We start from the raw sequence: 13,791 nt of genomic DNA on the forward strand, positions 1-13,791 counted from the left end.
TGGGGCTCTTAAGAATCCAGACATGATAAAGAAGTACAATTAGTGTCGATATGTTTATGGCCATGGTTGGATGCAGCTCATAAGGTCTGTGATGACTTGAGCAGGAAGAATAACATTGCATTTGAGCTAACATGCCATGATTCTCCTTGTTCTATTCAGTCACATGGTCAGGCACTATGTACCTAGCTTTCTTTGTCCATCACTTATGTATCATGCTTTTAGGTACCTCTTTCACACCTGTGTTGATCATGACTTTAAAAAATTAACATAACAATTACAAAAGCTTAATTAAACGGTACATGAAACAGATATAATCACCAGCGACGTAATAGTTGTATATTAGACACTTACTCTAAGTGAATGGCAATAAGGTAACCCAAAGTGCTAAAATTTACCACACTCACATATATATGAGCCAAAGACTACATCCAATTTTACCATATACCTTTGCACCAACGTTGAACACAATCAAGTTCATAGTGCTATGTTATGTGTTCTTCCCCATCTCTTACCACCTTGGTAACATAAAACTCTGATGCATTCTTCACTTGACAAAACATTTCATATACCTTCATTGTGTATATCTTACTAGCATGAATCACCAACGGACTACCAGATTTTAAGTTCCTAGAATTCTATATAAAAAAAAAATTACTTCATTTAAAACAATATAGCCAACAAACAAAAACTCTTTGCAAAATGCAAAGCTGAAAAGACACCGAAAATAAGCATACCAATTTAGTTCTCTTCTCCTCTTACAAGTACGTTGCAACTTTGCATATTGTTGAATGAAATTATGAATAGTGGAACTTGGTGGGTGGTACATGCCCTTTCAGCACTACGATGGGTACTGGTTTGCTTAGCACAAAATACACCTTTGAAGAACAACTTCACCGATTCACCCACATATCTCTATCACGATAAAATTGATTTAAAAAAGGATTCTTCTCAAGGTCATGTTCCTTAAGCAACAAACCCCATGCAAATTCAAACTCCTCAACAATCAACATCTCATTCAACATTTTATGAAATTTTTCCATGAACTCTTTATTCTTGGTGTACTTGGCACCCACACACTCTTTCACTCTAAAAAAAGTCAAATTTGTCAGTTTTGATCGACAATTAATTAACTTATATGTAGGTTTCGTACATAAAATTTGTTTTAATAGATTTTTATTTCAAAATAATTTTAATATTACGTTGATTTTACAGCCATTGACAATATATTATAAGAGAAATCAAAGGTTAAAATTTATTTTTGATGATATTTTAAAATAAAATACGCCTTACATTCTTGAACAGAGAGAGTAATAAATAATCTAAAAAAATGAGAACGAATTTCATTTGAATCATACAAAAATTCTTTCCACGTTCCAAACGGGACCTAATATAAATTGCACCGTTCTAGTTCCTGTATCCAGTGTGCATTTTACATTCCTTGGAAAAAAAAAATTGCATTATGAGTACCGTGCGTCTTCGATCTCAACCATCATCTGTACATCTGACGGTGCTCCTCACCCTCGCGGTCCTCCGCTCCCACCCCCACCGCATCAGGTAGGGAACCCGTTCCGTCGCCGCCCCCATGGACGCTCACGCCGACGACAACGAGCCGCCCGTCCTCCTGGACCGCGCCGCCCGCGCCACCCGAGGCAAGAGGTCTGATGCCCTCCCTTCTCCTTCCCATCTTCCTCCCCACATCTGCCTGTTCCGGATGCTCAATTCCGCCCACCCTGCCTGCTCCTTGATTCAACTAAATGGCGCAGGATAACCAAGCTCGTCGAGGACGAGGTCGAGCAGGACGAGGTTTTCTGGAATCAAGACGCCCTCAAGGAGGTAGGTTGCAACCCGGTCTTTCCTTCATTCTCTTTCGGTTTTTTCTTCTTCTTCTTCAACATTTTTTAAGTAAAATATGGGGGGAGCTTTCTCCCTCCCCTGTTGTTTTCCTAAAAAAACTTTTTTTGGGGGGTTCTTCTTCTTCTTCTTCGCAGTGGCGGAGCCACGTTATGGTGTGTGGGTGCACAGGCATCCCCCCTCCGATCCAAAAACGCTGCTAATTATAGCTAACTTGAACAGTAATTTACTGTTTATACGATCAGCGGTAAGCGCCGTGCACCCCCCTGGTATGGCTGCTGGCTTCGCCCCTGCTTCTTCGTGAACCTTTTTTCCCCTTTGTTCCTGCACTTTCTTTTGTTCTCGTTTCTCTTGAGCTTTTATTCTCATTGTCAATGCGATTGGTTCCTATCGTAGCGGATTGAGGTCAGATACACATTGCTCCTGCACTTACAATTCCTGATGGGACATGTGTGAAATACTCCTACTTGATTGTTCCATCAATCTTTCCTCGCAGGACGAAAACGATGACAACTACGAGGAAGAGCAGGATGCCGGCGATGAATTCGACAGTGATTTTGGTGAAGATGTGAGATCCCTTCTGATCCTCCTTCCATCCATCCTGTTTACTTATTTGTGTTAGCTTCCATTAGTGGCACAGGTCTTCTCTTTGTTTGTACTTAAGATCCCACCTTGTTGTTTAGTGCTTATGCCAATCTAACTTCTGTGGATTTGTACAGGAATCTGAACCTGATGATGAGCCAGAAAAGGAAGTACGTGAGAGGTACACGTTAGTTGATAAACATGCTAGATTGCATCATGTAAACTTGTTATGAATGCTATTCTCATCTCCCAACTCAACTGTGAAGCAGATTACCGATAAAAAAACGGCTAATGTTCCCTGGCAAGACTTTGAGAAAGACCAAACCCAAGAAGAAGAAGCTGATCCCAAAACTAGAAGATGACGCAAAAACTGACAAGTCTCCTGATAAGCCAAATCCATCCAAACAAGCAGATGTTCCTGATGAACTGGAAACTGAGAAGACGATCAGGAAATCAACCAGAACATCTGTGATGGTGAGACAGGCTGAAAGAGAAGCGATACGTGCTGAGAAAGAAGCAATAGTGAAGGTATGTATCCATGTGCAGGCTATCCAATTTTTGTTTCAAATGTTGGAAGTGCATAGCGCTACTCATGGGCAACAGGATCTTGTAGTGCTCAAATTAGTTTGTCAGCCCATGTCATTTTGGGATTTATGTTGACTATTTTTTTCCTCTTCTAAACTGTGCCAGCCAATTAAGAAGAAAAAGGAGGGAGAAGAAAAGCGAATGACGCAAGAAGAGATGCTTTTGGAAGCAGCTGAAACAGGTCTTCTTTGCTTCCTTTTTCCTTATCTGAAAATATATAGGTGGAATTTACCAGCATCAGTTGTGCCTATTTATTTTTATTTTATTTACCTTTGTCTATGTTTTCAGAGATCATGAACTTGAGAAACCTAGAACGTGTACTGGCAAGAGAGGAGGAAGTGAAGAAAAAAGCTGTTGTCCATAAGGACACTTACGACGGTCCTACAATTCGATTTTGCTCAAAAGATGGTAACTGGTTTATCAGATTATCATCAATCACTTGTTTGCATATGAACTGTGAACATAGCAAATTCCCTCTCCCCATTATAAAAATCCATATCCTATGAGTTCCAGTTCCAATCACCTAATTATCAGTGCTGTGCTCAATTAGGGGAATCACGTCTGGAATTCATAAATGGGGCATCATTTGGTTCTGAACTTTGTACAACGTCAACTCCTTGTAAGTGTCAGTTTCGTTGGTGCTGTATTATTTCTTCTTTTGGCTCCTGCAGTTACTGTAAAATATGTGCTTGGCAGTTTGAATTCAAATTTCTGTATTAACCCTCATCTTCTCATAATACTTTTGTTTATTACAGATCCCAAGAAATCTGTTTGTGTAGTGACAGGACTTCCTGCCAAGTATGCTTTTGCCACCTTTTTTCAAAAATCTCTTGTTGGCCTTATATGTTCCTTTCCTTGCACATTAATTCCTTGCTATGTTTCAGTGTTTGTATATGTTTTATTTGACAACAGGTAATAAATTAAACTGACATGCATCCTACGCTTAAGAGCTGCATTTTCTTTTAGAGTATATGGTTTAATACGTTCTGGATCACTCAGGACTTGCCAATGCGTTTATGAGCTGAAAACGCTGAGGCGTTCTATTGCTTGAATTCTGCGCACATCCTTTTTTTAGCTATCTTTTCACTCATCATGTAACGAATTTGAAATGAGCTTACCAGGCAGTTAGTAGCATCTTCTTGATTCAGAAATCCGAAATGGTAATGCCAGAAGTAGAGTTGAAACAGGATTTCATGTTTCTATAGAACCGATTGAAGTACTAAGCAATATGCATTAAGTTGAGAACTCTTTACGGTTTTTTATGCTTATTTGAGGCTTATTTCCTGTAGATACCGTGATCCGAAGACAGGGTTGCCTTATGCAACCATGGAAGCATTTAAAATCATCCGGGAGAGGTAACACTTTCTTTCTTCTCATGGAAGTGTAGATTCCCATGTTGTTCTGGCAACTAGTTGCATACCACTTGCCTGCACCCGTGACTTAAAAATCTGTTTCTCAAGTAAAACAATGCTTAACATCTGAATGTGTACTCAAAACATGCTAACATTTCCTCTACTGATGCATATATTCAGTTTCCTGAAAGAGGAGGCTGATAAAAAGAGGCCGAACATGTCGAATATGGGAGAGCTTTTTGAATCTATAACTGGTGAACATTCCACGCCTAAGAAGAGAAGAGTTGATGTAAGATCGCCAAACATATCAGCAGGCAGAAGGTACGGAGGACGCTTCCGACGAATACCTGCTCTTGATTCGACAGACGAGGACTGACTGAGATCTCCTGTGACTGGGTGATCACATAGGTATCATATTTAGCATTAGATCCTGATGCACTGCGCAGTCAGTCAAGGTCTTCCTAGCGAACTGTCGCCAACTGTGCCTTGTAGTAATCTTGGTATATTTTTGTCAGCTCATGAATTTTTAGAACAATGGGCTATGAACTTGTTTATTTGAGCTTTTTCTGTGGTGTGTATTACTGCCTCGTCAGTCATCTCTGTGCATTCATGGTTTGGCAGCGGACCGCAGTTGCTCGACAACTGCAAAACTGCAGCCTAGGAAGGGAAGCTGTCTGAAAGTTTCTACGAGCAAACGGCTGTATTGAATTATTTTTGGGAAGCTCTGAATGTCCCTAGTTTTAGACTGCTTAGTAACAGCCAATGCTGTTAGAAAATGGACTCCTGCAAATGTAAAGTAATGTTGCTATCGTGGTGAGTGAACAGACTATTGTATGGAAACTCGACTGCTCGAGCTATGTCTCATTATACCAAAAGAGTAGGCGAACTATTGTACGGAAACACAGGTACGCAAGTCTTGAGATTCACAGCATCCAAGTTCAGAGTTGGGGGCCTTTTCAGTCCATAACACACCACCAGGATCATTATGCAAGGATGCCCTGGACCCACAGTAGCCAAAATTGTAAGCTTCATAAAAAGAATACGGCCAAATTACAGCAACAATCCTCGCGCAAAAGAAACAAATTGTTCTGCGCAGCGGAATCTGAAGCCACTCACATTGGCTGGAGAGAACAGTGAAATTATGCAATTACAATGTCTATGTGCTGTGGGTTGCCTCTGTCATCCTGATGTCTAGCTCTTCTAACTAGGCATGCGTTTCTCCAAACTAGTACACAAAACACAATCTAGCCTATGCTCCCTTGACTTTGCGTGATGGAGGCCGACGGAATATGTTTATGAGATCATCAAGACCCTGTTATAGCAAAAAAGATACGTTCTCAATTGCAGGAAACCACAGGATCAAATTCCAGCCGAAGTAAAGAAAAGATACGTACCCGTGTAGTAATTACTAAGAAACTGAAGAGAACGATTAGATAGGAACCAAGCACCAGAAGGAACAGCAGATCAAAAGTAGCACTTGCAACCTGGTGAGTTGAGGAAACAAAGGCTGTGTGAGGTAATTGCAATGCGGTGATGTCTCAAAAAATCTGAATATCCATTCATAGCAATTAATCCGTCAGGGAATCCATCAGAAGTATGAATGATGTAGAAACATGAAGTAATGAAAAGAAGCTTGCGCACTTGAATATACCTGATATACATTTAGAGTTGCTTTCGTTGCATCATAGAAAGTGAACATGCCATCAAGGGCATCATTTTGAACACGCACGTCAGCAGTGTGTTCAGACAGTTCCTGCACCAGAATATAAACGTCATGGCTTGCAAGAAAACTATGAACCATGTGAGCTAGATGAAATCATTGGTAGGAATCGTCCAAACCTTTTTAAGTGCTGCTATGAAGGGATCATTTTTCTGAAGAAACGGTGCAACCCGTGGCGTCCGTGATAACAGATCCAACCAGGACTGGATGTAATGAGGATTAATGGCTAAGCTGCTATTCTCTGCAAAAACATCGATGTTCCTTCCTTTCAATCCATAGATGTGTCTCTGTAAAAGAGCAAGAGGCAGCCAGTGAATTTTAGTTTCTATCATCATCATAGTTGCACTTTGAAGCTCCAAGCCTCCAATAACTTTTACTCATCACATTCAAACATGCTACCCACATCGTGCAAGTGCAAGCCATTGTAATATAGATGAACAGGAGATTTTGCTAGAAAACTCTCCAAATTGCATGAACTTTTCCACTGACATTTAAATATTTCATCAAGCAACATGAACATAAGAAGCTTCATGCACAGTGAAATAAGCTAAATGTATGTAACCTACAAGCATCCTGCCAGAGGGGATACCTAAAAACAGGAAGCACCCAAGCGTTTAGTGGATCCACACTAACACTACTCCCCACCGCGCCCCAAAACACACGCACACAGAAAAAAATAATGAATGAATAATTGCCTGAGCACTAACTGATAGAAGTAAATGATTTAGCTCACCGCAAGACTCTCAGAAACTAATCTGACAGTTCGGATTACTGACTCAACATCTGCAGAGTCTCTACAAAAAGAAAAAAACATACAAGTAAAATATTAAAACAGATTGAAATAGTTGCACTAAAAAGAATCAGGATGCATTAGAAGTGACTTCACCTAGTGTCATGAAGACCACCAGTGCTTTCCAAAAATTCAGGAGGGGCAGACATTTCCGAAAGAGTAAGTGCAGTCACTCTAAACCTTGAGAATTGCTCGTGTTCCCATGCTACCTGCAAGTTTGCAAAACATGCCGCCCAGTGAGATAGAAATATAAGACAGTGAAATGCAATAGGACACTTAAGTAGCCCAACTAAGCACTTCCTGATTCCAATACAGCAAAAATTAAACAAGCATCTGAACTTCTAAAAAAAATTCTTGTTCTGCACTGTTTTCTAAACTGATTCTAATGCCAATTACCAGTTAATCTTAATCGTTATGCATTCAAAATTCCATGTCCTGTTATCGTGCCAAAAGGACTAATTTAGCAATCAGTATAAACAGTGCTTAATGTATATGAAATGCAAAATTGATTAGTACATTTTTGGGACTCGTGCTATGCACTGAAGATGGCACTGTGGTGCAAACATGCAATAACAGTGGTGCTGATTATGATGCCCATCAAATAGGAAGTTTACTAAAATTCTACTGTCAATAGACAGCTGGATGAGAACAAAATAAGAAAAAAATATTGTATTCCAAATACTTAACGTACAGGAGTCTTCCAGGTATTCAAACAGGAAAGCTAATTAAATGGCCAAATAAATTTAAGTGTATCTTGGCACTGGCCGGGTTGAATGAAATTTCGCTGGGGCCCCCTTCAATAATTTCTTTCGAATGTATTCCTTTTTTTCTCGAACGACGCAGGAGATTGCATGTCATTTCATTAAGAAGAAAGAGTACCAAAAGTACAACACCACACACACAGCACACCCAAAAACTCGAACCCTCTAGTCCAACTAAAACAAGCGTGCCACACTTAAACAAAGGAAACGACCAAAAGCGCAAGAACACCGACCCTAGAAAAGGGTCTGGAGGCTATGAGGGTTCGAGTGCTTGTTTAATTTGTTAGAAGTTCATACATGCATCTGAACTTCAGTGTTGGTTCCTGGAGCAATGACCTCTGGATGCATGTATCCTGGAGCAATGACCCTAGAAAATGGTATTCCTCTTGGGGTAGAATACTTCCGTGACTCGTATTTAAGTATTTTTTTTTTTTACAAATTTCTGAGATTGCATTCATCAACTAATATGTAGCATGTGCAAACATATGGTAGGTTTGCAAATATGAACAGTCCAACTAGCACGTCCAACGAGACACAATCTGTAGAGCATTCAACTGCACAGCAAAATTCAGCACATCTTCAATGAGGCTTGGTCCAAGTTGGCAGAACTTTAGGTCTGTATTAGAATGCAAAGTTGACAACAGGATCCAAATGACAAATGTATGCATAAATGCATTGGAATGCAGAAGGAATAGCCTTAGCTTGCAAAAAGATGTTGCCATTTAATGCATATTGCATATGTTATGTTCGTTCCTGATGGGAATCATAATTAATGTGAGGGTATATTAATCTTTGAAACATTTCGAGAAGTACATACTCTAGGATTTGAGACATTAATCTTCTTGTGCTTGATTCCAACTGAAACACCCATTTTTTTAGAGACATCCGAAAAATCCTGAAGCAAATAAATTCACAGGGGTCAATATGACTATCCTTACAGATAACTGAGGTTATGGACCAACAAGCTTGAAATGATCAACATACTTCGAAGATTTGCTTGATATAAAGATTTTCTGGAGGCTTTGATACATGCATCCAGAGGTCATTGCTCCAGGAACCAACACTGTTCAAACAAATTGCATAGTCAATGCTCTCGCGTACACGCTGATCGAAACTTCTAAGCCACTGCATCAAATTAAAAAACATACAGCTGTAAATTGCTCAAGTAGATGCCACAAAGGAGGACTTTGTTTCCTAATGGCACAGATGGGTACTTACCTTGTTAGTTCCATTGTAATTGTAGGGTCCACCAGATGTTAACCCAAAGAGAAGATTGTACTTGCCTCTGGTCTTAGGATTTGAATACAGGCGTGAAAAGAGTCTTGCAATCTCTAGAAGAGCCACAACTCCACTTCCATTGCTGTCGCTTCCCACAGAAAGCGCCTGGCAAATTACGTGTTATGCAAGGTATCTAAAATAATATTAAGGAATATCCTGAGAACATTTTTTGGATGAACATACAGGTGCAGCACCGAAGGTGTCATAGTTTGCAACTATGGCAATAGTCGGAAGCTGTTCAGCATCGCCCTCTCCTTTCAGTCCAGGTAGCCATCCCTGCAATTCAAAAAGATTCAGCTTTATGTTCATATAAATTCAGAAAACAACATGGAAAACAGCATTCTTTTGTTAACACAGATATCAGTTTGGAACAATCACTTCCAATATATAGACATTTATGTTTATTTTGCTGCTGCTTCCCAAGGGGGGAAAAATCCACAAGATACTACAGTGAACTAAAGAAAATAAAAAAGTAACTTGAAAAATGCTTAATAAGGTAGTAAATTGATGTTATAAGAGAGGCTACCTGGATATTAGAAATGGTCGGAGATGACACTTTTCTAGGTTCCGCCGAGGACACTACAAGTTTGTAACTACAAGTCCAGATAAAGCAATCAAAAGAAAATACCATGCAGGAGACTGACAGTTTGTAACTTTCCATACATTGCAGTTGAGTTATGCAGTTCAAAGTGCTAAAGGCTGGCATTTTTAAACTATTCTCAATTTCTTATGAGTATTACCCTCCTGTTGTTGCAGAGGCTGGTTGACCTGAAGAGGCAATTTTACGGATATCTGCCAGCAGGTTATCAAAACTGTCGTCGTGGAAAGCGAAGTACACCGGATACTGCATGAATCAATGCACATCATTTAGTCAACATATCACATAAAAATACAGAAGTAGATTTTCTCAAGCAAGTGGGGAATAGACATGTTTGGACTAGAAAACAATGAACAAGACAAGGGAAACCAAAACCAAAATAAATGATGTAATAAAACATTACACAATAAAAGAGAACGCAAAATATAGATGGTAGACCCAAGAACAATAAAAGGTTGTGAAACTTGAAATGAAAGAAATTTATAAGCTAACACTAAAAAAGTATTATTCAGGATTCAAATGCAATAAAAATTTAGACGGTTGAGTGTGTAGCCATTATTTATACCAATAAAGGAATAGAAGTTTTACGGTGCTTGGGAGGTACCTCGGGACCTTCCTTCTAAAATATGGTACCGGCTCACAACTTAATGTTTTAATTGGTACCGGGTCCACCATTCAATGGTACCAGCACACAACTTAAATACCTTTCAATAGGTACCATTCAATCTTGATAATTGGATTTGAACAAATGAACGGTCATCATGATTCCCAAGCATAGTAACATATCCATGGAGGTATATAACCAATTAAAGAAGCTGGATGCATTATAATTGTGTTAAAAATCACTCTTTCAAGTGCTACATATTTATATCCATGGAGGCACATCAAATTATAATTGGACAAGTAAAGGAACGCATAGATGCCCAGCAACACTAGAGCGATAAATTCCTGAGGCGAATTAAGTTATTCGCTTCAATTAAAGAGAAATCTACGACTTACCGGAACTTCTTCATGAACAAGCAATTTTTCCAGCTCAGCAAGTACACCCTTTACTTGCCCTTTGTCATCGTTGTTCCCTGCACCATCCTTATCACCGAGCTTTTCTGGGAGCAGAATGAGCAACCCTCCCAGAAGTTTCTTCTCCGCCAGGTACTCTGAGTATGCATTGTGAGATTTTTCAGCAACATAGATTGGCACGACTAATCCAAGCAAATTGTACATGCAAACCAAAACACACTTTAGCTAAGGAATTGGAAACATGAAAAAAAAAATCACCCCTTCAGATTGGCAGTAATAACACTTGAAACATCATCATCGATCAGCGCTGTTGTTTAGATGGTACTAGCAATCATATGGCCCGTAATGCGACATGAGCACATCCAATTTAGCAATAATTGGTAGCAACCAAGCCAGATGGTGACTAAAACACAATCGAATGGTCAAGCACAGTGCCTATGCTGGGCGTGACCTCGCAACCAAAAGCTACTACGCAGTCGCAAGTCATGTGGATCCAAGCAACGATAGCTAGGAAATGCGCGGACATGTCTGTCTAGAGGCAGGAAGAGATTTAGTGGCATCTAGGAGGGGATGTTACCTCGGAGGAAGGAGAGCGGGAGGTCGAGGAGCGGCGCGACGAGAGCTGAGCGGGAGAGGTCTGCGGCAGCGGGGAGCTGGAGCGCCGCGGCGTGGTGGTTGAGTGCGGCGGCGCGGGAGCCGAGCGGGGCGCCTGCGAGGTCGTACTGGATGAGGCGGTAGACGCCGACAGCGTCGCCGAGCTCGATGCAGGCGAGGAGGACGAGGACGACGGCGAGGGCGGAGGAGATGGAGGCCAGCACCTCGCCGGAGGGAGACATGACTTCCTTGCTGCTCGGGGCCACCGATCCAGCTCAACTCAGCAGCAGTAGCAAGAGGATGAGGCGGAGATGCAGATGCCGCCGCCGCCGCCGCCGCCGCCGCTGCTCGGCGAATTTAATTGGTGGTGCAGTGCTGATCTGATCTCGGGTTTCTTTCGCATAATTCAAATCTTTTCTCACCATTTCCAAAAAGAAATCGCCGCACGGTTCCAAAAAAAAAAAGGAAAACTAAAATAAAGAAACTGCCTACAATAAGATGAGTTGCTTCTGGCCCCATAGATAGAAGGAGGGTATTTTTTGTCTAATAAATTCTTATTTCAATCTCAAATCTAACTTATTCAAACATAATATAAATCCATAATTTTCATATCCTTATCCTTAATCCACTACTCCATATCCTAAACTCACCACTGTCGATACGCCACCCAATTAGATACCCACTTACTTCCTGCCAAGTTGATCTCCTGATTTCTTCTCACTTGAAGCATGAAGATTTCTTTAACTACATTCCAAAAATGCTGTAGATCGTTTCAAGCTCCTTCCATTTCTTTTGGCTCACTGTTTGCATAAGCTACTGAGCTTAATTGTATGATGTGTACTCCATTCCAAACCTTTTAATTCCAACCAAACCACCCCAAGGACTTGCGTTATTTGTCATAGCTCTGAACCTCTGATGCCATCCACTTAGAGATGAAGGAATTCATTATACTTTCTAACTCTATGCTGGGACTATAAGTTCTCTCAGTTCAATCTGGCTTGTAACATTCTGTTTTCGTCATGACCTTTGATTTCTTTAAAGAAAAGAGGGAATAATCTACAACTGTACATTTTACTCATTTAGCAATTAGGTATGTACGCAAGAGAGAGCACGGCCTCATGGGCCAACCCTAGACTATATGGGCCAAGTCACACTACACACTACACTTGAATGATTAATAATAATATGCAAATAGCGCTGTTTCTATATTTTCTTAGGATTTCAGAAAAGGAAGCAGTGTAAGAACGAGCTGCAGCTGGTTTGGCAAGTCGCCAGGTGAGTGACGAGTCCATCTGTGTTCGGTGCTTATTCATGCTCGAGTAAAGCTAGGATAGGATATATATACACGTGCACGTTCAGTAGTACTATGTGTTCTTGCGTATTGGAGGTCTGAAGCCTCCCAATCCCTTGTCTAGTGTATGGATGCGTATACATATGTGTGCGTTTGGTATACATGTGTAGTATACGTCTTGTTGTATCCTCTCTAAATAAAATGTGTAATGTGCGTCTTATTGTATCCTCTTAAAAAGAGATGCAGTAAGCGCTAGGCATAATAAACATAACTACAGGATCACAAGTCATAATAAATCCTCTCAAATTATACAAGGCAGTTAGTACAACTTATTATAACTTTTTAACCATCACATTATTTAGGCGTAATAGGGCGCTCAGAGGCTGGAGGTGTCTTCTAAGTATACCGTCGCTGCAGTTAGGCTGATTCCAAAGGAGAAATCCCTTGTAAACCCAATATTTAGCTCAAGTCCAATCATGTACAGGTGATAACTGTTCTCTCATTCAAGGGTTTGGCACATACCAGTACAACAGTTTCAATCAATTAACTTTAATCTAATTTAGCACTACCAATTTGCTTCAAATGGTACGATTCTGTCTAAGCTGATAGCCTTTTTTTTTTCTCGTAGAGACAATTCCACTTGAATATAATGCTCCTGCACAAGACGGCACTAATGTTGCTTAGAAATCTAGATTTTTTGAGATTTATGTATTATCTTGAAGTTTTATTTATCGAATCTATAAAGAAACACAACAGCTAATATTGACTAGAACTTGTCCTAATAATAGTTTGTTATCACTACTAGCCATTTGGGCACCGGACTTTGGAGGGCTAATTGTAAGTTGCGTGCTTACAGTTGATTAGGATTGTTAGTCAGATTAGAGTACTAACATCATGAGATTATAACATTTTTGAAAATTTTCATTGTGCTAAACTTTTTATTTAAATTTTCATTAAAAATATTCACGTTCTGTGTGTATGTCTGTGATGTGGGCTCCACAACACAGATCTTTCATTTCACGGGCATAGCTGCTCCATTCAAGTATTGATCACATGATACAACCGTGCTTCATTTATGCTTGTGGTTAAGTTAGTTTCACTGGTATTTCCATCCTCATTTCTATCACGAAAAATTCACCTCAGTTGCAGCGATTTTGATATCTGATTTGATCCCTTATCTGATTAAAGAAAGTCAGGGATGTGCTCTTGTGCTATTCTAAAGAAAATGCTATACGGCTAAACCTATCTCCTGTGATCTTCTAGAAAATATTAGTATATAATGACTTTTCATTTTTTTCAATAATTTGAGAAAATTATGCACCAAAGTGTTTGATATGGCATAGGAAAAGTGGCTAAAGTAGTACTCACTTCT

General features: G+C 40.0%; 2 protein-coding genes across 2 annotated transcripts; one reads left to right on the forward strand and one right to left on the reverse strand.

The window, feature by feature from the left end:
- Positions 1 to 1,449: 1,449 nt before the first annotated feature.
- On the forward strand, positions 1,450 to 4,962 carry LOC133898697 (SWR1 complex subunit 2). The gene is made up of 11 exons (XM_062339370.1): positions 1,450 to 1,656; positions 1,764 to 1,833; positions 2,348 to 2,419; positions 2,571 to 2,614; positions 2,703 to 2,961; positions 3,124 to 3,199; positions 3,307 to 3,426; positions 3,569 to 3,637; positions 3,774 to 3,816; positions 4,308 to 4,373; positions 4,551 to 4,962. The coding sequence occupies exons 1-11, from the start codon at positions 1,583 to 1,585 to the stop codon at positions 4,744 to 4,746; spliced, it is 1,089 nt and encodes a 362-aa protein (XP_062195354.1). The 5' UTR covers positions 1,450 to 1,582; the 3' UTR covers positions 4,747 to 4,962.
- Positions 4,963 to 5,379: 417 nt separating this feature from the next.
- On the reverse strand, positions 5,380 to 11,931 carry LOC133898696 (uncharacterized). The gene is made up of 14 exons (XM_062339369.1): positions 11,112 to 11,931; positions 10,517 to 10,671; positions 9,660 to 9,763; positions 9,446 to 9,512; positions 9,103 to 9,195; positions 8,860 to 9,024; positions 8,626 to 8,766; positions 8,459 to 8,536; positions 6,977 to 7,089; positions 6,824 to 6,884; positions 6,210 to 6,377; positions 6,022 to 6,123; positions 5,765 to 5,854; positions 5,380 to 5,682 (listed from the first exon to the last, which is right to left on the reverse strand). Exons 1-14 carry the CDS (start codon positions 11,368 to 11,370, stop codon positions 5,620 to 5,622), a joined length of 1,659 nt encoding a protein of 552 aa, XP_062195353.1. The 5' UTR covers positions 11,371 to 11,931; the 3' UTR covers positions 5,380 to 5,619.
- Between the last annotated feature and the right edge of the window lie 1,860 nt (positions 11,932 to 13,791).

The sequence above is a fragment of the Phragmites australis genome, chromosome 18 (genome assembly GCF_958298935.1).
Source record: "Phragmites australis chromosome 18, lpPhrAust1.1, whole genome shotgun sequence".
Classification (NCBI taxonomy): Eukaryota; Viridiplantae; Streptophyta; class Magnoliopsida; order Poales; family Poaceae; genus Phragmites; species Phragmites australis.